This window comes from Paralichthys olivaceus, chromosome 15 (genome assembly GCF_024713975.1).
Source record: "Paralichthys olivaceus isolate ysfri-2021 chromosome 15, ASM2471397v2, whole genome shotgun sequence".
In the NCBI taxonomy this organism is placed as follows: Eukaryota; Metazoa; Chordata; class Actinopteri; order Pleuronectiformes; family Paralichthyidae; genus Paralichthys; species Paralichthys olivaceus.
In genome coordinates this window covers 6,072,662-6,094,992 of record NC_091107.1, presented here as the reverse complement: position 1 = coordinate 6,094,992, position 22,331 = coordinate 6,072,662, and the positions used below count along the sequence as shown (strand labels likewise).

The following is a 22,331-nucleotide window of genomic DNA, read 5'->3' as shown; positions in this document are numbered from 1 at the left end:
CCAATATAAACATGGTGGGTGTGTGTGGCAGCTGTATTTCTTTTATATTTATCATTTATGTAATTAAATTGCTGCTTGAATCCACCTCAACTGGACTCGTCACGTTTGACCTGATTTAAAATCTCGTGTCGAATCTGCCGCTGCTGCTTGACAGTCAGCAGAGCAAGATGGCGGCGCCTGCGAAGCAGTGAGTTGCTAACGTGCTAACTCGATTTTCGATCGTTCGTGGCAAGAAATCTACCGACGTTTCGCTTGGTTGATAATTTAAAATTAGCTTATGTTGAATACACATATTTGTTGTAGCGGCACGTGTAGTGTTTAAGCTCGGGGTTATTTATAAAACCGCTGTTTCGCCCATTGCTGCTGCTGTAGCTAGCTAACGATTTGCTAGATTCCCCGGTTATATCGTATAATACTTTTTTTTTTAAATCACCCGTTAATTTATATTTATCAACTGCTTCATTCCATCACCTGCACGTTTCCTTGATAATGACAGATTGCATGGAGGAGATAATACATTTTAATGCAGTTAACGGTGCCACTTCAAAATGCTGTGAATTTGGTAGATTTCTGTTAAATTGTAGATGTTTTTAATTCACTTTTTCAAACAGGAAGTGTTGTACTATGCAAAGTGCACTTAATCTAATGTCTGCAGAAAGTCACCTGTCTCATACACACCTATAAAACCATGATATGGGAAATCTTCAACTGGTAAATAGAAATATACACAGTCAGATATCTTTCTAACAGGAACATCATGTTTAATACTGATTACCTGGACCTTAGTTTGCTCTCACAACATGCTAGAGGAATCTTCTTTTGAGATTCTGGTCCATCATAGCAGAAGATTTGTCAGCTGCACCTCCATGCTGCTCATCTCCTGTTTTACCTCAAATGTTCCCATTCAATTTAAATCTCACTATCATGTTCATTGAACCAGTTTAACACATCTGCACTGTGACATAGAGTATTTACATGTTTCAAGTAGCCATAAGAAGATGGTAAATAGTGGCCATGAAAGGATGCACATGGTCTGTGGCACAAACACACACAGTTCTCACCACCACTACCAGCCTGGACTGTTAGCACAAAGCAGGTTGGATTCATCCATCATCCATTTTGCACAGCAGGGATTAAGGAGCCTTATTTCTTGACTGTCCACAGGTATGGGCTGGTCTTGCCACAGAAGAAAGGAGGGTTAAAGGCAGCATCCCTGCAGAAACCCTCAGTGTTTGGAGATGACTCCGATGAAGAGGTGGGTAAACTTCTGAATTTGTAATAAGCAGGACAATACAATTGCTCATTTGCCAATTCAGCTATTTTTGCTAAGACGGAGATGTAGATTTTTGTAAAAGGAATGAAAGAACGATATCAAGGTAACATTTTTGTAGATGTCCATCCAAATATACTGAATTATGTTTTTGTTATGTTTTGTTCCTCAGACAACAGTTGGGGAGAGTCTGAAGAGAGAAGCCATCAAAAAGAAGATGATGAAGCAGGTGAGAGGAAGAATACATCAAAAAACTAAATGCTGAATTGGTGATCGCTGATTTCTTTTATAACAAGGACAGTTCCTCCATTGTAACTTTCATTTTCTTGTCTTGTCTGTCTCCCTCTCTAAAGACACGTTTGGAGATGCAGAAGGCCCTGGAAGAGGACAGCACTGTATATGACTACGATGCTGTGTACGATGACATTCAAAAACAGAGAAGTGAAAGCAACAAAAAAGTTCTTGGAGGCGCAGACAAAAGGGTAATGTCATTTACATTGAACGTTTGTATAGCTGCATTTGTCAAAACCAATGTAGTATAGTTATGAAAACTGTTTATCAAGACTTTCCTTGCACTCCGTCCTGTACTTTAAAATGTGAGCTGAAACGTCCTCATGAATATGAACCGTTTTCTTTTCCAACCAGCCAAAGTATATCCACCAGTTAATGAAGGCAGTCGAGGACCGAAAGAAAGAACAAGAACGGAGGGAAGAGAGGAAGATCCAGAAGGAAAGAGAGGCAGAGGGAGAGAAGTTTGCAGATAAAGACGCTTACGTCACCTCCGCCTACAAGCAAAAGCTTCTGGAGCAGAAGGAGGAACAGGAGAGAGAGGAGAGACAGGCACAGATAGAAGGTTGGACTGATACTTTAACATTGCATTATTTTCTGATTGCTTGTAGATAATATTTTGTTGTGATATATACTGTGACATTTTAAACAGTATATTTTTAAGTGTGTCCTCCCTCACACACAAAGTATGACTTGCAGAGAGTGGAAATAGGTCACTTAATGTAAATCTTTGTAAATTATTAATTTGAATCATGTTTGGTCTCTTAGCTGCTTTGGATGTGAAGAAACAAAAAGACCTGAGTGGCTTCTACCGACACCTGCTGAATCAGACAGTAGGAGAGGAGGAGATACCAGATCGCTCAGCAAACAAGTCAGTCATAGTATTACTCATCCAAAATCACAGCAAGGACACATTTTTAAATTCTGAGACTTTAATTGTGTCTCTCTGTTGCTGCTCCCACAGCCCTCAAACTTCGAAGGTTCCAAAAGACACAGAGAGGACTTCACCTCTTCCTTCACCTACATCCCATGACAATATCGCAAGTTCATGCAGCGACAGTGAGGAGCCACATGAGCAGAAGTCTGGGTTCAGCAAGCTGGGTGCAGGCTCTACACACCCCAAACGCCAGTATAGACAGAGGTCGCCATCGTCAGGAAGTGGAGAAGATAAGGAGAAGGAAAGAGAGAGGGAGAGAGAGAGACATAAGAAGAGTCACAGAGATCAAGACAGAGGGAGGGACAGAGATAGAGACAGAGACAGGAACCGGGCAAAGGAAAGGGATGACAGACATGGAGGAAGAAGAGACGACAGGGATAGAAGAAAGGACAGAGACCGAGGAAGAGAGGATGACCGAAGTAGAGGCAGGGGGGATATAGAGAGGGAAGACAGGCATGGGAAAAGGGCAAAGAGCCCGAAAGAAAGAGAGAGGGATAAGAATGGGGACAGAGAGAAGAGGAGGAATCCAGCTGAGGATGAGCGGAAGGACAAAGATCGGGAAGAAGAGAAGGAGAGAAGGAAGGAGCAAGAGAAGGAGAAGACGGTGAAGAGGGAAGAAAAAGAACCAGAAAAGAAGGAAGAAGATGGAGGAGAAGAGGGAAAGGAGAAAGAGGAAATGGAGGAGAAGGTGAACAAGTTTGCAAAGCGCAGCACAGATCAGACTGTGAGTTCAGCCAGAGAGCGGTACATGGCCAGGCAGATGGGACGCTCGGCCTGTAAGAGCTATATCGAGAAGGAGGAGGACTGAGAGCTGTCGGGCACACCACACACACACATCCCTGAGCTGCACTCAAACTATCAATCAAGAGGATACAACTCGTGTTACACTTTTTTTTTTCAATAAATCCCCTTAAAATCAGGTTTCTTTCTTCTTTCTCAAAAGGTTTCCAAACTCCGAACCTGTTCCCCAAGCTAAATGCCTCCTACTGAAATACATAGTTACCTGTGCCAAGGAGGTCATGTTATGTGTTAGTTTGTTCATTGTGTTTATATGTAAGCAAGATTACACAAAAACATTTTAACAGATTTCACCAAAACTTGGTTGAAGGATGTGGTATTGGTCAGGGAAGAATCCATTAAATTCTGGTGTGCATCTGGATCGGGGGGCAGATCCAGCGGTTTTTCACCATTTTCTTAGGGAATAATTAATGGAGCATTTAGGGAACAGATATGGATGAGTGTGTGATTGGGCAGCTTGATAGAATTTAAGGGGGCTGTTGGGCCCAGACGGAGGAATGCACTCTACTCAATGAACAGCTGGTAACTGTAGTTTTTAGCAAACACTCTCTAAAAAGGGATTAAACATTACATTTGTTTGAGACTACTTCATCTGTGCATATACAGCAGCAGAACAGTGAATGTGAAACTAACGCCAGAATAACCCCAGTGTCCATAGGTGTGAAGTGATGACACTCATTGTTGCTTATTGATGTTTTTAATAGTCATGTACAACAACAGAGGTAAAGCACCAAAGAAAAAGCATCAGGCCTTGTATTCACAAACAAAATGTTTCTAAAAAAACTGAATCTTGCCAAACTTGAGCTAATCAAGAACAGGAAAAATCATTTTTTTGGGTTTGGGGACTTGGTGGAATATTATAGAGGTCGTAAATGTGAAGTTTTGACTTGTAAATATGAGTTCTGACAGAGACTCTTGTATCAGTAGCACAATTGTGTCATTATGTAAACCAGTGCTTGTGTTTATTCTCCTTTGTGCTTTGAGGTGCTGTATCTTCCTCTTGTAATTTAATTCATGGTGAGTCATAATAAAATCATTTCTGGTTCACAGTTTCTCCTGCTGCTTCTTGTAAATTGGAAGGTTACCGTTTATTCCACAGGGATTATTTGATCACAGAATCTAAAAATAGAAATGTTGGATTGCAGGAATCTTCTCTTGTGTGTTTCCTCTGTTTCTGTGATGACCTGTGGTCTAGTTATAAAGGGACACGTTGGACCACTGAAACAAAAGAAAAAGATTGTTTGTATAAATTGGTATTGTTTTTAATGACAGATTTCTGGAGATGATACGTAAATGGAACGTGTGTTAATGTTTTGCATGGTGGATATTTCAGAAAGGTGGATATAGACTCACCTCTTCCCATGTCAGGTGGATCAAGCCGTCCTGTGATTTTTTCTGATAAACATCTGTAAAGAAAAAAAAAATTCTTTCATCCAATAAACAAAAGAAAGAGAAACGCTCAAGAAAGTATAACAGTGTGCTGTACTGTTCAAATCAATCATAAATGTGTGTTTGAGTTTGCTCTGAAGCTATTTACTTGAGAACAGATTCATTGAGGACACGGCGCTTTCACACCACTGTCATCTTCCCTCTGAGTAAAAGCCTGATTTCTCAGGATGGTGTGGTTTGAAAAGTGATGGAAGCCTCGTCACTCACATGATGTATTTTCCAGACGCATCATGAGAACGATGAAGTTCTTCAAGGAGGTGGATGAGGGTTCTGTGTAGCGGAACATCACCCGCCTCACCGTGAAATCACTCACATTCATCCCTGGAACGGACAGCAGGAGAACATGAGGCATGTTTCCCCTCTTCGTTTCGCACAGTTTTAAATGCATTGATAAACAGCATCACCTGCAGACTCAATTGCCTTCTGGAGCTCGATGTCAGACAGGGATCCAGTCTGATTCAAATCAGAGCGATGGAAGAGTTGCTGCAAAATAATAACTGCATCAAACATCTGCACAAAGCCATGTCGCAACTTCAAAAAAGTACATTGGGTAAATAAAACTCTGCATTACCTTGTATTCATGAATCTTCTTCCAGAGGACGGAGAATTCAGTGAAGGTCATCGTCAACCTTTGGTCGATCTTGGTGGGACGTTAAGGTGTTAACGTCTCATCAACAACAGATGAAAAACTATTTCCCTCCCAACCACAATGATGTGATTTCATTTCATATCATGTTGATGATAATTTAGATTGATTTCTATTATATGAAGTGCAGCAAAAATGTATTTTCTGTGTAAGGATACATCCACCATAGCAATCATGCTCTTGCAAGTGTTCAAACCAAAGCCATGAGGGGTCCCTGTGAACGGTAAAAAGAGAAATAGAAAAACTTGACTGGTTGTAAAACTGCAGTACAACATCAACTCTTCTACTCCAGTAAAAGTAAATACTTGCATATACAACTTTTAACAATGTGAACATGTAAACCAATGCATTGTAAAAATCTAGTGGATTAGATATGGAAAGATAGTGGAAAGATATTTGCTGATATATGCGGAGTAAAAGTGAAAAGTATCTAATAGTAAATCTGCTTAAGTACAAATACATGAAAATGTGCAGAGATATAGTAATGAAATAAACTTTGATTTTCTTTTTGACATGTTTTGACAGCATGTATGATGTAAATCATCTCACCATGAGGGACGTTTTCGTTGAGGAGCCTCTGGAGCTGTGTGGCCATCAGCTCACCGCTCTGACAACACACACACACACACACACACACACACAGACACAGACACAGACACAGACAAAGATCAACAACTCTGAACAACTGATGGTAGAAAAGGAAGAAAATTGATGACTGGAGAGAAAAAGACTTGATACCTGATCGACATAGCGGTTGAACAAGTCACGGGTCGAACCCATGTCAGCGTCCTCGTCAGTGCAATTTCCAGAGTTCTTAAAGAGACCGACATTTAATTGGGTGAGTGTCTAACATTGATGAGCTTATGGGCCAGACATCAAACTGGCTAAACACCATTGGTCCCACTGACATACAGCGGCAGTGTTAAATTTCATACCTTGGGATGAATGGGTTTGTCGTGCTCATGGTCGTCATGCTCATCATGTCCATTGTGGGGACTGGAAGCAGAGAAGAATGTGTTGAAAATAAGGTTTCCATTGTAACTACAGGAAATGTTACATATCATAGTGTGTCTTTACCTGATCTTAACCTTGGTGTAGACAGTGAGAACAAAGTCTGCGTTCATGTAGGGTATGTTGGTCGAGGGGATGATCACGTACTCTCCAGGCTCCAGGCTGAGGAACTCAATCACTTCCCTTTCATTGGTGTACAGGCTTTCCTTCTCGGGGGGATTTGCGTAAAAGAAGGGCGTTTCCAGACGTCCTTTTGGGGTCTGGAAGTTAATTAACCTTATTTAATGTAATGAAGATGTTGAGTACTGAATTGTATGTTCAGGTAACTCATGTGTGGATTTTTGTGTTTGCAAAATTGGAGAATTAGAATTGTTTTTCTATGAACTTACCCCAGGTGGAATCTGTCGGATGTGAAATGAGAAGAAGTGTCATTATTCAAATCATTAAAAATGTTTTTTGTTAGTCTGGTGTTTGGTTTCTGTCAAACATGAACCATTTTCATTTCTGCTAAACTGCTTTTTGTAGGATTTGATATTTGATGGATAACATTTCAGAATGCAGACCTTAAAGATGGTCAGTCCAGCTGAGTAGAAGCGTTCCTGTAGGCGGTTCATCGCCTGAGGTATCTGCATCAAACAGATCAAGATGTTTTTGTCTCCTGGCTCATTCTCATCTATAATAGACACCTGGATGCGATACTGAGGATTTTCCTCGAAGGTACCTGCAGGTAATGAGAAGTTTTATCAGTGCAGATGACACTTTTATTTGATTGGCACACAAAAGAAAGAAGACACAACATCTTGACCTTGTGATCATGGTTCAAGACATGCAAGACTTAAAAGAACGAATAGAGCTCACTGTCAATGATGCTGCCGCCTGCAGACTCCCCTGCCACCCAGCTGCCATCGTAAGTCATGCACTTCCACTGGCAGGTGAGGTCGCCGTCGATGAAGTTGGGGTTCTCACAGCTCATGGACACACTGAGAAAATTGTGACAGAAGTCCTCCAACTCCATCCTGATGGACAACACAGAGGACGACAAGAGAAACACAGAAGGAGAGAAATGTAGAGTTTCAACCAGTGGAACAGACTCAGGTAAATACATTCAACTACTGTTTGGATTTTAATTTGACATAAAAGAATAAAGTACTGTCATTCGTTATCAGGCCTCACTATTCATATGGACCCTTCTAATCAGTTTACAACTTTTAATTTGAGAAAGCCAACTCCATATGAACGCCTATGGATTCAGAATGGGATGACATAAAAGCTCCTTTAGGTGTCCCAATACCTTTGTCCATATAGTGTATAATTAAAAATAATTTGTTAGACTACAAAGATAAACTCGATGTATTTTGGTGCGACACACAATCTTGATTTCAGCTCATTTACCAGAACTCTCCATCGTTGCAATAAGAACGCTTTACACGATCTTCCATATTCAGTCTGTCCCACATATCTGACCTGAGAACAAGGGGAAAATAAATTATTTTCATAGACACGTTGAAACTGAACAGATGAATTCTTGGAAAAATAAATAACAAATAAACAAAAGAAGTTCTCAGTTGTAGTGCTCAGCGAGTTCGTCTTTGTACGACTTTAATAGTATGGGAGGGTGTATGATTGATTCAAGTACCTGTCACTCCACTTTCCGATCCACTCCTGTTCACCCCAAGGGTTCATGAGGCGCACCAGCTTCACTTTGGAGCCGAAATAGTCGACCTTCAGATTAAATTATAGATATGGTGATAGATATTCAGTCAGTGCCAATTTAACACTCACAGAATCTGTAACCCTTCTCAGTTGTAATAGATGAACACATGTTCTCCTGCAGCTCCACAATTTACCTCAGTGACACCTGTGACAGAATAGGCGTGTCCAACCACGAGTCCATTTTCTGCTACAGTGTTCACCATATCCTAGAATAAACAAAAGCGTTAAATCACAACAATGAGGGATTTTTTATTTTCTATTTTCTCCTATGAATTCTGTTCTTACCAATCTTGGAGTCCCGCAGCAAATCATTGACCTGCACCCAGTGGCTCTGCTCAGCGAGAGCCAAAGTTCTTCATCATGGCCTTCGTGGTGGAAATCCCCGAGTTTGTAGGTCTTGCTGACACCTCCGCTGAAATCCTTGAAAGCTTCTGATGGCAAGCCGAAGTTCATGTCATCGTATGAACCGCACACTCTGAAGCAGAAAAAAAACTGATGTTTGTAATCTGGAGATTTTAAGTCTTGATTCTGGTGTTTGTGTCTCAACCGTGACCTAACAAACAGTTTAATATCCAAGTGAGTGCGTTGGTTACGTACTTGGCATATGCTTTCTCCAGCAGAGGAACCCAGAAAACATTTCCTCCTTTGCAGTGCACCGAGAGCAAAAAGTTGTTCATTGTTGGCAGAAGGTCATCGATGACCACATCCACCCACTTGCCAAACCTCCAGAACTGACACAGAGGACAAGTCAGAGGTGAAATTGTGTAAAGACACTGTTTAAAAACAATTCTGATACTTTAGGTCTCTACCCTGAAGTGAAATATTCCTGCGTGGCCCTCGAAGGACTGGTCTACTGGCACCACTTGTGCTAGCAGGCGCTGATTGAAGGTCAGTGAAGAAATTGCAGACAGAAACCAGCAGTTACCTGGTGAATAAAGGAAGCAAATTTTTCCACAGTTCACATTGTCACCTACACAAGCTACTAATTGTGAAAAGCAAAAATTCTTGCTCACTGACGTAGCCTTGACCAAAGTCAAAGCGTGAGGCTTCCTGCGTGAAGAAAGTCGGCTCATTGCTGTTGTTTTGTCTTTTCAAGAGCTCCTGGACAATACAACAAATACAGACAGGAAATGCATTGAAGTACAAATAAACATGATCTATTGACATCAATTTACACAAAGGAGAAAAGATAAGTCAATGTTTTTTTTACAGCTGGTCGGAGCCACTCCACTTTGTTGTGCTGCTCGTTGCCAGAATTAGGCAGGCACCCCAGAGAGCGGTTGTTAGGTGGGAAGGTGTTGTCCAAAAACGGCTTCCCACTGCAGAGGTAATGATCCTTCAGCTGTGCATAGTCTTGTTGGTTGAACTTCACAGGGTTGGAGGGGCTGCCCTCGCTGCCGTCTTGGTAACGCAGGTTGATGATAGAGGTGCACGTTCCAGATTCAGACATGTTTGACGAGAGGTTTCACACAAACTGACAGACGACAGACTGTCTCTCTCTTATGTACTCACTGCATCTTAGACAAGCCTGGAATGAGACCTCCCCCCCAAGCCTGCTGGACAAGCCTGTAATTTATTTCTCCTCAAAGACACATGTTGACACACTTCTAACCAACGAGAGACGACTGTTGAAACGGTGTCATTCTCACAATTCTACATGAATGAACTGATTTCTTTGTACTTCTTAACACTATCTTAACAATTCCCCTGACCGTTACATGTTGACATACTCGTCAATGAAATGTCTTGAATGAACTTGATTTTCAAGTCTCATGATTATTCAAAGAAGTAAAATAGTTTTGTCTTTGAATGTTAAACATCTGTGGACAAACGCAAACAAAAACTTCCTTGATAGATTCATTTCATTTTCATGAAACTTGGTGGAAGGATGTGGTTTGGATCAGGAAAGGATCCGTTACATTAAGGCTGTTTCAGGAATTTCTTAAACATTGCGAGAAATAGTGTATTTCAACATTTTCACCAGTTTCTCTGAGAATCATTTATGGATCTTGATTTTTAAAAATAGATTTCATTGATTATTAGTGTTTCTAAATAAAAGTCGGGATCTAGTGAATTGAAATGTGGTTTCCTAAGGGGCCGTAAGCCTCTGTGGAGTTATGCACTTTACTGAGTGGCATTCTAGTTTTAATGACCTACAGTGTTGTTCTATCCATCACAGCTCTTCATGATTATTTGCATATAGAGCAGTGATGTTTGACAGGTATGAACCACCTGAGGCCGTCGTGTTGTGACAGCTTCTTATGGACATAGTTTTTTTTCAAAGTGATGCTTTACAGACCCTGAAATTAGAAGAAAAACGTCTGACAGTGAGTTGCACACATAGCGAAGTGAAGTGGTGTGACAGGACCTCCCTAAATACTTTGCAAAATAGCCGCTTGGTTAAATGGCCATGTTCACCAGTGGTTGTGCAACCAGTGAGATAATACTGGCCAACATGAAAAGAACATGCTACACATTTGTATTAGAGTTAACATCATCCTTAGCTCACACAAAAACAAACCTTTAGAATTCATTTAAGTTTTTCTTCCTACTTTGATGCCAAATCTCACATATTAACTCACATCTAAAGGCTCAATGTTATTGTTCTTTATGTTTCCCTACTCAGAAGGGTGTTGACATGGAGGTTTAATGGATTTCACTGCTGCGTGCTGAGTGTACCCCTGACACGAAAGCCGAAGTGTAACTCACATAAATGAATTAAAGGAATTTGAAAAAAAAATTTCAGCATTTTGGAAAACTTTTCCTGTTGAGACACCATCTTTCATATTTGAGCATTGTCAGTTTAAGGCTGTTCTGTGAACAACATGTTATTTAAGTCGGCCACTAAACATTTCCCACACCCCTACCTGCAGATCAAATTGCTCTCTACAATGAAGTGACACAACATAACAAGTACTGAGAGAGCCACATGGTATGTATATGTATTTGCCTATAAATCATTAACACAATTTCAAATATGTTCTTTCATTCTCTCATACAGTTCTTTTTTTTACAAATTTACACCAGTGTTGAGGTGTTTGTGTTTCTAGGGCATCCGGCACCTCAGAAGCAAATTGTGGCAGGGGCATGTTTCATTATCCCCCACTGTCACTTTAAAGAGCAAACACGAATGCCCGGAATACTGGTAAAATCTTTTCCAGCAGAACTTGCACCAGTGCTTTGTAGGAGTAATGACTGTGTACTCTGATGTTTACAACATTGTCAACTTACAAAAGAGCAATCTGTTGACTGACTTGATGCCAAAACTCACATTTCCACCATGTATTTTTATACAGTTTTAGAATTCAACTTCCAAACATGATTCTACTGTGTAACTCTTTCAAAAATTTAGTGGAAAAGAAATGCATTCGTACAATGTAGAAAAACACTTTAAAAAGTCGGGCAGCAAAAGTTTCCACTTGACATCAAATTACCATAAAAACAACTTTAGCCTTAGTTTTAATATTGCAATTACAAATACAAGAATTCAGCAATAGGATGTGCATTTTTTATATTTTTACATCAGTTTAATTATCCTGTAAAAAATATGTTTAATTTATAATTTTAAGTAATTTGCTGTATTTTGTGACATTTACATTCAATTTAGAAGTTAAAGTTAAATTTTCCCATCAGATGCTTCAGATGATTGAGAAGTTTGGGAGAGAAAAAGCAAATAGTTAATCCCTTTTCTCCCACAAAAATCACAGATCTTTAACATTCAGAGACAAAACTATTTTACTTCTTTGAATGATCATGAGACTTGAAAATCAGGTTCATTCAAGACATTTCATTGACGAGTATGTCAACATGTAACAGTCAGGGGAATTGTTAAGATAGTGTTAAAGAGATCAGTTCATTCATGTAGAATTGTGAGAATGACACCGTTTCAACAGTCGTCTCTTGTTGGTCGAGTGTGTCAACATGTTCACTGTCAGTACGGATGTTTCACCACATGGTTCAGAGCTAACAGGTTTTTAAACAAAGACATGGATCCGTCTGTCTTAATGACAGGTCTCCAGAAAACCTTCAGAAGCATCCTGAACAGGTATCACATCTTCTTCCTCTCAGTTAAAACACACATCTAGTTTATATGAGTCAGTTGTTAGTGAAGATCACACTGAATTTATTTGACAGGTGTTTATGTTGTATTGAAGAAACTTTATGCAAGTTGTTTGTTGACAGGTTGAAGTCAACAGATGTCAGGAACCAGTTGTCAAACCAACATGACTTATGGTCCATGCTGACATTACTGTGAGGCTGAGCCCATGTTTACATTAGTGGGAGGTACAGATATTTTACTTCAAACCAAACCTGATGTACAAGTTTTTAACAACTTGTTTTTCTTAAATAACCTGATTAGGTGTCGACACTCAGACACCCACGCAGGTTTATGAGTCTGTAACGAGCACTACAGCTATATAATTACATTTTGTTAGAACTGAGAATTTGATTCAACTGCCTGATGACTGGCGGCTGTAGTAAGTAGTAACAAGTGTTAGTAAACTGCATTTGTATGAACGTGAGTAGGTTTAACAACTCAATCTTTACAAGACTGATTGAATCAAGTGCAACATAGTGAATAAAGAAGATATTTCAGACCATTTTGTTAACACTGTATTTAATACAGAGCACTTTTTATTACAGTGTAATGCTTTTGAATAAACACGATGATGTTCATCTTCAGACAATTTTCCCACAATTCCTCGTGATCTGCAGAAGAAATAAGATAAATTAATAAAAGGTATTCTAGGTGTAATAAACAACTCATCTGCTGTCACATTCTGTGTTCAGAAAACCGAGGGTCACCACTGAACAATCTGCCGGTAATTCCAGCTATTTCAGTTTAGGGTTCATCACAACAATGGACGCCAGCCTTTTGTGTTATAAAGCATAAAAAATGTGGTACCTGTCAAATTCACTGCTTGGCAGACGTCAGATCAGACCAGCTGGATGACAACTGAAATAAAAACACAAAATTCAGAGCAAACCCTTTGAAACACAATGTGTTCAAACAAACAGCTTTTAAGACTCAGAAAATTGGATTCAAAATCGTCAGTTCTCGCATCTGACGGCACTTCCTATTCCAGGATTTCATCACTGAGAGCAACTGAGGGCAAATTAGCCTTTAGTTAACTCACTATTGTACAGAAGTCAAGGCCCTTTTATTTATAATCATTTTACTTATTTACTGGTAACTGATTAATCAACTCTCTTTAACTACAGCACATTGAGCTGAGGATATTTGGCCCCAGGTGAAGTGGAGTTTGATGTAAGTAGAAGTTGACAGATTTTGAGGTTGTAGTCATGTCAGCTGTAAATCAGCTGTTGTCCCCCGTCTTTAAGACAGCAGAAAAACTTAATGTGGATTCCAGATGTTCAAACATTTTCACTGTACAACCGTGAGCTTATAAGGCTTCTCTGCAAACATTTTAAATAAGAATATAAATAACTTACAAGATCCCCAGGCAGTGATGATGCAGCCACACACCTTTAGATGATTCTCTTTCAGGACACGAACTGAACCTGGAATAAATATTAAAATGGTGAAGAACTAGCACATGAAGTCCAGTTGAGACAAGGTGCTACTGTAGCATTTAGTGTTCAGAAAACCAATGATCACCACTGAACAATCTGACGGTAATTCCAGCTATTTCAGTTTAGATTTCATCATGACAGAAGATGCTAGTTGCCTTTAGTTTAAATCAAAGACAAATCAAACTCACCTGCAGGAACTTGCATTGGCTGCTGTAGCTGGGAGCTCAGGTCCACTGCTGCAGGGGAACTGGGCAAGAGAAGGAGAAACACAAGAGGAAATGAGCAGCAGAGAAAGGAGACTGCAAAGATGAAATTCAAAGAGTTTATTCTGTCTCAGAACAGTGATTGAGAAACACAAGTCAAGGCACTTGTAATTTTAGTATTAACTTATTTACCAGTAACTGATTAATCAACTCTATTTATCAGTAGCAAGTTGAGCTGAGGATATTATTTTGAGGTTGAAGAAATTTCAGCTGTAAATCAGTCGTGGTGTCACTCGTCTTGAAGATGCAGAAAATCTTAATGTGTGACGATTCCAGATGTTCAAACATTTTCACTATACAACCGTGAGCTGATAAGGCTTCTTAGCATCCATTAATATAAAAAATAACTTACAAGATCCCATGAAGGTGACGATGCAGCCGCACACCTTCAGCTGAATCTCTTTCCAGGGACTCATTCAGGACCAACTTAACCTGGAATAAACAAAAAAATATTATAAATGGTGAAGATCTAGCACATAAAGTGCAGTTGAGACAAGGGGCTGTTGTAGCATTTTGTGTTCAGAAAACCAATGATCACCACTGAACAATCTGACGGTAATTCCAGCTATTTCAGTTTAGATTTCATCACAACAGAAGATGCTAGTTGGCTTTAGTTTAAAGAAAAAAAAAATCAAACCTCTCAGGAACTGGTCAAGAGGAGAAACAAAAGGAAATGAGCAGCAGAGACGGGCGACTGCACCACAAAGATGCTTCAACTTACCCACTGCAAACAGCAGCGTCCTGGCTCCATGTCTGAAGAAAGCTCAGGTTTTTAAGCTTCAGAGTCTCCATGATGTTGAACAGGCACATCCTGACCTGTAGAGAAGATATTTAAACAGTTAGGTCCCACTGACAGTTTAAAATGAACAATTCAAATCGTTTTTTAAATCTGTCTCAGAACAGTGATTGAGAAACATCGTCAGTTGTCGCATCAGACGGCACTTCCTATTCACAGTTTTCATCACAGACATGAGCCAACATGTGGACGTCCCTTTCATTACTCACCTGGACATGTCGTGGCAACTTCATCATGAGGGTTCAGCTCTTGCAGGGAGCTGCCACACTGACTTCCACCTGAGGAAATACAAATGTTAGACTTAATATGGAATATTAAACATCATGACTGCCAGGAAATAATAACACGTCTGGAAACTGCCTGTTTGTTTCAGATTATATAAACGTTACATGTTACAGCAATTGTTTCACTTCCCTACAATATATAATATAATTATTCATATGCAATGCATTTATTATTTATTTAATATTTTATATCTGCACTGTTTTACTCTAGCACCTTTTCTAAATATATTTATCTGCTATAACATCATTTTACAGGCTGTTAGTTTAATGCACAGCTTTCTGCACCTTCAGTTATTTCTTTAAATCATCGTATTTGGTTTCAATTCCTCTGCTTCGTGTCTTTCCTTCACTTTATACTTTGAACAGAACGTGACTCTTGAATCTGTTTTGTAAAACAACAGAAGACAAAGACATAAGAATGAAACTCACATCTTCTCCCTCTTCTCCATCGTGTCGTCCTCTCCACGTGGCTGCCTGAGGCCTGGCCGGAAATAAACTGAGCTCACGTTCTTACCGAAAATAAAAAAGCTCCTCTTCAACTCTCGTGTTCTTCGTAGAGACGCTAAAGTAAACTTGGATTTACTGGACTTTTTACAAAAGTTTAGATTCAACGACGGAGCTGAGTCACCGCTGAGGAGGAGCCGGAGGAGTGAAAGAGAGCGAACTATGTGGAGGCGTGGTTTTATACCATCGGACCGTCGCGGAAAACATACGTCACACATCCATGGAAAAGGTGCTGACGCCATCTGCTGCACCGGAGTGTGAACAGCATGGCTTCATGTCATATATATATATATTTATATATATATATTTTATTAATATATTTTTTATAAATATTTTTGCTCACCATTGTTTTTGTTCTAACTTAAATTTTTTACTTTTTCTCTATTTTGATTTGGATGTTTATTCAATTATACAACATATACACCGCTCACAATATGAGTTCATTTTGTAAATATTTTAATTCTTTTATTTATTGTATGAATATTATAGGTTATTTTAAGTTTTTGCATTTACCATTACTTTGCATTTTAACTTTAATTTTAATTTTATTTTGGATTGTTATACCATTTCCTAACACATACAACACTTTCAATACACACAGTCAGTACAACACAAAAACACACTAGAAACATTCAAACTCATATTATATTATTTTCCTTTTTTTATTTAAAATGTATGAGCACAATGGTTCAAATAAAAGAGTTAGTCTCTTAGACAAATTTTAATCTGCAGTCCTATATAATATTATATCCTCTAACATTGTATTGTATTATTAAAATGTATAGTCTTGCATAGGAAGCTTCACTCATCAGTAAATTGTGTGAAAATATTCTGTGGTCCCATGGTGGCGCTGTTTACCTGGCTTCTCTCTCTCTCCTCACTAATTACATGGTGTGTGTCATTAAGTGTCTCAGTCCGGAGGGAAGAGCTCTGGATTTGTTTGGTTGGATTTCACATCTGCAGACACACAACACAATTTTTTTCCTTCAGCATTTTACCATCCTGCACTTTCAGGTAAAGTTACTGAACCTACTCAAATACTTGTGTATTTACAGGCCACAGATTTTTAGAGAAAGAAAAAAAAGTTTGAGTTGTAGCATTGCCACAAAGTGAGATTAAAAAGTACAACAGTAAAAGTAGTGTATGAGTGTCCAGCTAAGATTTAAGATTTATTATGATCACTAGTCCTCCTCAAGTTATCAACTTGGTGAGTCAGTGGTTTGAGTCTGTTCCTCTTCACTGTGTGTTTGGGGTCTTTGTCATGCTGCAGAATATATTTGGGATGGATCAGACGTCCCCATGTCGACACTGTGTGATGGATAAGAATTTATTGTAACTATCGAATAATCTTTTATCTAAGAATCTATCTTAGTCATTTCATGTGACATCCAAGAATGAAATCCACTGAATAATCGACACTTTCCTTAAATCTTTATCATTTGTTCGAATAAAAAACCCTCTGACTGAATGTTCTTACAGAAATGAGTCTCTTAATGTTTTAATTTATATTTCAGGAAAACTTCACTGTGGCAGCGGTGAGAGAAAAGAAAAGAGAAGTGTGTGTTTGTGAATGAAAAGTGTGTCTGCTCTCAGGAAGAGTGGCAGCTTGAAGACCTGCGTGTGTGTGTGTCTGTGTGTGTCTGTGTGTATGCGTGTGTGTGCATGTATGTTGATCCACTACAGCAGCATGTTGCCACCTGTAAAGAAGGACCGAATTATTACTCACCTCCCAAAAGTTAGTAACACACACACACGCTCACATACGCTCACACACACACACAAACATACAAACACACACATACGCGCACACACAGTAATGAATTACACCTAACCATGTTACTGAATTGAAGATACTTTATAGTTCGTTTTGTTAATTTTCTCGACTATTGAAGAGGTTGTTTAAAGTGTTGAACGCTGCTCTGCTCTTTGCTGTCGTCCTGAACTGATTTCCTCATTTAAGATAATATGTAGATGTTTACAAGTTCAATACAAATGAAAGTGAGGCCTGTTTTATTGGCAAAGGTAACGCTGTTCATTTAAAGACATGAATGGTCACTGGACAGCAACAGTAATGCAGAAACAATGAGGAAGGTATTTATTATTTGATTATTATTTTACTCATTGTGTGTTTTTCCATTTCGTGTGAATTCACACTTTGTTTCCAGTGTTTTAGTCAAAATGCTGCGCTGCACACCAAAGATGGCTTCCACCCGCAGGTCAAGGCTGTTTGTCAGGTACAGAAGTCAGGCACGGTGAGGTAAGACCACAGAACACACACCCTGCTCCTCCTGCTGCTAAAAACATCAGCTGGTTCTTTCGTCACAGTTTCTCTTCTCTGTCTTTGGCACAGAAATCCATCAATTCCTTCAAAATCTAAAACCTTTTTGCAAAGACACAAATTAAAACATGTTCCCTAAACCCAACAGCAAGGATCTCTCATTTCAGTTTGATATTCAAATCATCAGATTTATTCTGTTCACATATTCATTCTTTTGACTTTAAGAAAAATATAGAATATTATTTCACATTTTTTAAATTAATATATATTTATTATTGCTTGACAATAATTTTGTATTCATTCAGAAAGAAAACTTTTCCTTTATTTTATTCCTTTACTTATAATATTGGAGTCATTTCGTTTACAATTCCCCTGACGAATGTGAAAAGTTGAATGAGGCCACTTCAGCAGTGAATTAGTGGTGAACTGGTTTGTGTCAACTCCTGACAGCAGTTTGCAGTGACGTCCGTGTGTTACTGATCCTGTTGTTGTTTATTTCATGCTGTCAGGTTGTTGTTGTTGTTGTGTGGAGTCATGAAGGACAGCTGACGGTTGTGGTTTTCTCTCCCCAGCTTCAGTATCGCCAAGGTCATCGTGGTGGGAGATGTCTCAGTTGGAAAAACGTGTCTGATCAGCAGGTAAGAAGCCGTCAGCGACAAACAGATCAATCAGATCAATTGATTTCACTCTGATTTGAACCGTGACTCTGTCATGTGCTGAATTTACAGTATTTTACAGTTCGAGTTCAGTCACAAGTGGAAACACATCGTGAGAGAAAACCCGCACAAAGCTGAGACACGTGTTCTTTGGTAAAAATAGAAATCATGGTTGACAAACATGAACCAATACGTCTGTGAGGCTCATATCAGACGATTTATATTAGAAAACCGAGAAACCAGTCGGGCTCAGCTGCTTGAGTCTTTGACTGTTAATTAAAAGATCAAATTTATAGGTTTTGATTTGGGAAAAACAAAAACTGAGATAAAAGATGAAAATATTTCTCTCTGCCTCTGTTCCCTTGTTCTTTCAACTGTTCCCTTGTTCCCTCCACTATCCCCTTGTTCCCTCCACCATTCCCTTGTTCCCTCCTCTATCCCCTTGTTCCCTCCACTGTCCCCTTGTTTCTTCATCTGTTCCCTCCATTGTTCCCTTGTTCCCTCCACTATCCTCTTGTTCCTTCCACTGTTCCCTTGTTTCTTCACCTGTTCCCTTGTTCCTGTCAGTTTCTGTAAGGGCAACTTTGATAAGAACTACAAAGCGACCATCGGAGTGGATTTTGAGATGGAGCGCTTCGAGGTGCTCGGCGTCCCCTTCAGTTTACAGCTGTAAGTACGTCACTGACAAACACTTCACATTCACACGAACCCACTTCCTGTGTCGACTCATCACAGAGGTCATCGAGGTCAGTTTAACGCTACCTGTCCAACATGCGATCACGTAACACGATGGAGTTCAAGTATAATGTCTGAACATCTGAAGAATCTGTAAATGAAATCACATGCTGAGATAATTATGACACTGTACAACATCCTCTGGATAATCTGATGAGCTCCTTGTTTAGACTGTCAGTGGACCTTTAATTACATGTTTTTCCTTCACTAAATTACATTAATACAACACGTGTCGTGGAGAGACCGAGCGCACGGGACACAGAAAACTGGAAACACATTGTCAGTGAACTTGTAGCTATAACATGGCCACACTCTCTCAACTGTTTGTCTTCTTATAGTTCTCGTTCTTCCTCTTCGTCACTGTGGTGATGAAACAGATCAGCAGCCACGAAGCCTGTGAAGATGTTCATAGATCACCTGACTCTCATTGAAACTTTATTTTAACTCGGGAGTACATTGAGGCAGAGACCTCGTTTACAGCCGAGTACAGAAAGTAAAACATTCCAAGAAAACACAAATAAGAAACAGTAAAATCTGCCAAAGAGCAAAGAAGTGAAGAGAAGCATCAGGATTAATTATAATACATAACATTTTATTTAAAACAAATTAATCAACACAGACTTTTCTGGCAGCTCCAGTTTTATTTTGTATATATGTTTTAAGCATAGTTTATAAATTGTCTGATCTATCTATCTATCTATCTATCTATCTATCTATCTATCTATCTATCTATCTATCTATCTATCTATCTATTCATTGATCTGTTTCAGGTGGGACACAGCGGGTCAGGAACGCTTCAAGTGCATCGCCTCCACCTATTACAGAGGAGCACAAGGTGAATCCAGCTGCTGTGTTACTGCATCTCTCCCTCTCAGTTCATAGATCATGTTGTTGTTAACACAGTTAATGTTTTTTGTCTCTATACTTTTCCTCAGCCATTATCGTGGTGTTTGACCTCAGCAGTGTGAGCTCATTAGCTCATGCCAGGTAAGAGAAAGCCCATTACTGTCTAATGATGATGTCATTAAAATGCCATTACAACACTTATAGCTCTGTGTGTGTGTGTGTGTGTGTGTGTGTGTGTGTGTGTGTGTGTGTGTGTGTGTGTAGGCAGTGGCTTGAGGACGCCATGAAAGACAACGACCCGTCCAGTGTTTTACTTTTCCTCGTCGGTACCAAGAAGGACCTCAGTGTGAGTTAAACAAATTATTTCTTTAAAATGGAAACAGAGGTGAAACCAAATAATTGAAGATGTGAGGATCTCCAGGTGTAAATATAACATATTTAAATACAAAGGTCTCATTCTTCACCTCTTCACCTCTCTGTTCCCCGCGTCTCACTCCTCAGTCTCCTGATCAGTTGGCTCAAATCGAGCAGGAAGCCATCAGACTCTCGGAGGAAATCAAGGCAGAGTACTGGGCCGTGTCTTCAAAGTCAGGTGGGAATCAAACACAACGCAGCCGCCCTGTATGGCTTTTAACGTCTTTTCAGGGCTCACCCTCTCAAACTCTCTCCTCCATCTTGTCGCTGCAGGAGATGGCATCAGGGATTTCTTCTTCCGCGTGGCCTCTCTGACCTTCGAGGCCAACGTTTTGTCTGAACTGGAGAAATTGGGGTCGAGGAACGTGGGTGACATCATCAGTGAGTCAGTTCGCGCCATAATGTCAGACAACAGCCTCTTACACTCAACTGTGATTCATTTGTGAGAATGATGCCAAGGCCCATGTTCGGCCCACGTTTGAATTCCCCTGATTTTTATTTGCATCTGCACCTGATTCAAATCAAGGTCTGTGAATTATTCTCTGAGAAATCTGTGTAAATGTTGAATAACTATGTGAAAGGGAAAGAAAAGTTCCTGGATACGCACTCAAATTAAATGGGTTATTCCTTAACTCATGTTCAACCCTTCCACAAACTTTCATGTAAATCGGTTTTGTATTTTTGCAAAATCCTGCTGACAAACTCCAAACGCAGATGAAAACATAACATCCTCTGTGTAGCGTTCTCACCTGGAAACTACGTCTTCTAATGACAAGTTTTCATTCTTGGCTTTAGGTCGATTTCTTTTTGAAGCGATCGAGTATTTCAAACGCTCGGAGGTTTTTCTCAAACTCCTGAGGAATGTGGAATCCTTACAGTTGCAGTTGAAGCATTAAAATCAGTTTCTCATGACCCGTGTGAACCCGAACATTACTTATACGCTTAATGTCGATGTTGTTCTGTTTTTTTTTTACTTATTGACAACAAATCCCATGAGAAACATAAAATAATTACTCAGCTCAACTCTTCTTCAGCATCAAGCTTTTTAAGCCAAATTGAATTAAAGATAATTTTTAAAAATATTAAATATATTGTTTCATAAAAGAAAATATTAAGAAAACGTGACTCAAGTCTAAACAGACATGAAAAGAGCATTTGCAGGGAACTATTTCCTGCTGTGGATTGATACACGTTTGGTGATCTAGTTTATTTTTAAAAAGATAAAAAAGGTTAGTGTGAATTACCACGTGCATCGTGTGTGAATTTATTTTTGTGTGTGTGTTTGTCTTCTTTGTCGTCATCACCATCACCAGGTGAAGAATAACGTGAACCGATGGAACTCAGGCTACATCAACACTATCATATTTCGTTATATTATTTAATATGATATTTTTCACATCAGCCCGTCCACCCGTAGCTCTCGCTGCTCTCCTGAGTGATGTTTTGTTTGGGTTTCACGCAGGGCTCACCAACAGCACAGAGGCCAATCACACCCCAGCCAAGAGGAGATCCAACTGCTGCTGACGAGTGAACGACAGGACAAGTGACGTGTGCTCAGACATCTTGAATTGACCGAGAAAGTCAACACAGTCCTCTCAGCTAGATGATGTTTTTTTATTCGAGCAGGTGACCTGAGAGGGAGTTAGTCATCATAAAAGTTGTAGGTTTGACAAAATGAATTGTTGCGTTGTAAACAACAGTCAGCTGAATGACCAGAACAGAGTCCACTGTGTCCTCTCAGGAATGTTTGTACTGCTGGCCAGAACTACAACAAATAAAGCTTTGTCATCAGCTTGGTTACGTGAACATCTATCGAGAAAGGAAGATGATTCTCCTCCGGATCTTGTGTTAAACTGCGTTTGGTTGGTGCTTCCAGAGACATGTGTCTGTCTCTGTGATTCCCCTCCG

General features: G+C 39.6%; 3 protein-coding genes and 5 non-coding genes across 9 annotated transcripts; 2 read left to right on the top strand and 6 right to left on the bottom strand.

Annotated features, from left to right (window-relative positions):
• The first annotated feature begins 80 nt into the window (after positions 1–80).
• On the top strand, positions 81–3,414 carry nsrp1 (nuclear speckle splicing regulatory protein 1). Of its 2 annotated transcripts, none has more exons than XM_020097351.2 (7): positions 81–187; positions 1,165–1,255; positions 1,443–1,499; positions 1,624–1,752; positions 1,916–2,123; positions 2,327–2,429; positions 2,523–3,414. In XM_020097351.2, the coding sequence occupies exons 1-7, from the start codon at positions 168–170 to the stop codon at positions 3,301–3,303; spliced, it is 1,389 nt and encodes a 462-aa protein (XP_019952910.1). In that variant the 5' UTR covers positions 81–167; the 3' UTR covers positions 3,304–3,414. The 2 variants fall into 2 exon arrangements, with proteins under 2 accessions (XP_019952910.1, XP_069366067.1); XM_069509966.1 differs by lacking the exon at positions 81–187 and adding an exon at positions 617–711.
• A 557-nt stretch (positions 3,415–3,971) lies between these two features.
• On the bottom strand, positions 3,972–9,628 carry LOC109635880 (calpain-1 catalytic subunit-like). The gene is made up of 21 exons (XM_020097349.2): positions 9,323–9,628; positions 9,126–9,213; positions 8,922–9,037; positions 8,710–8,843; positions 8,398–8,587; positions 8,247–8,318; positions 8,036–8,121; positions 7,792–7,863; positions 7,258–7,415; positions 6,963–7,120; positions 6,789–6,800; positions 6,466–6,659; positions 6,324–6,384; positions 6,127–6,201; positions 5,938–5,995; positions 5,547–5,602; positions 5,314–5,382; positions 5,147–5,225; positions 4,950–5,063; positions 4,647–4,699; positions 3,972–4,511 (listed from the first exon to the last, which is right to left on the bottom strand). The coding sequence occupies exons 1-21, from the start codon at positions 9,560–9,562 to the stop codon at positions 4,485–4,487; spliced, it is 2,112 nt and encodes a 703-aa protein (XP_019952908.2). The 5' UTR covers positions 9,563–9,628; the 3' UTR covers positions 3,972–4,484.
• Positions 9,629–12,897: 3,269 nt separating this feature from the next.
• Positions 12,898–12,971, bottom strand: LOC138404922 (small nucleolar RNA SNORD65). Its single transcript, XR_011238664.1, has one exon. It is a non-coding gene; the product is annotated as a small nucleolar RNA SNORD65 (small nucleolar RNA).
• Positions 12,972–13,139: 168 nt separating this feature from the next.
• LOC138404928 (small nucleolar RNA SNORD49) lies at positions 13,140–13,214 on the bottom strand. The gene has a single exon (XR_011238670.1). It is a non-coding gene; the product is annotated as a small nucleolar RNA SNORD49 (small nucleolar RNA).
• Positions 13,215–13,711: 497 nt separating this feature from the next.
• LOC138404923 (small nucleolar RNA SNORD65) lies at positions 13,712–13,785 on the bottom strand. The gene has a single exon (XR_011238665.1). It is a non-coding gene; the product is annotated as a small nucleolar RNA SNORD65 (small nucleolar RNA).
• Positions 13,786–14,427: 642 nt separating this feature from the next.
• LOC138404924 (small nucleolar RNA SNORD65) lies at positions 14,428–14,501 on the bottom strand. Its single transcript, XR_011238666.1, has one exon. It is a non-coding gene; the product is annotated as a small nucleolar RNA SNORD65 (small nucleolar RNA).
• Positions 14,502–14,807: 306 nt separating this feature from the next.
• Positions 14,808–14,879, bottom strand: LOC138404919 (small nucleolar RNA SNORD49). Its single transcript, XR_011238661.1, has one exon. It is a non-coding gene; the product is annotated as a small nucleolar RNA SNORD49 (small nucleolar RNA).
• Positions 14,880–16,409: 1,530 nt separating this feature from the next.
• LOC109635760 (ras-related protein Rab-34-like) lies at positions 16,410–22,091 on the top strand. Its single transcript, XM_020097126.2, has 11 exons — positions 16,410–16,508; positions 17,009–17,229; positions 17,660–17,751; positions 18,345–18,410; positions 18,996–19,097; positions 19,934–19,998; positions 20,099–20,150; positions 20,274–20,355; positions 20,511–20,601; positions 20,697–20,804; positions 21,886–22,091. The coding sequence occupies exons 2-11, from the start codon at positions 17,065–17,067 to the stop codon at positions 21,945–21,947; spliced, it is 885 nt and encodes a 294-aa protein (XP_019952685.2). The 5' UTR covers positions 16,410–16,508; positions 17,009–17,064; the 3' UTR covers positions 21,948–22,091.
• The last annotated feature ends 240 nt before the right edge of the window (positions 22,092–22,331 follow it).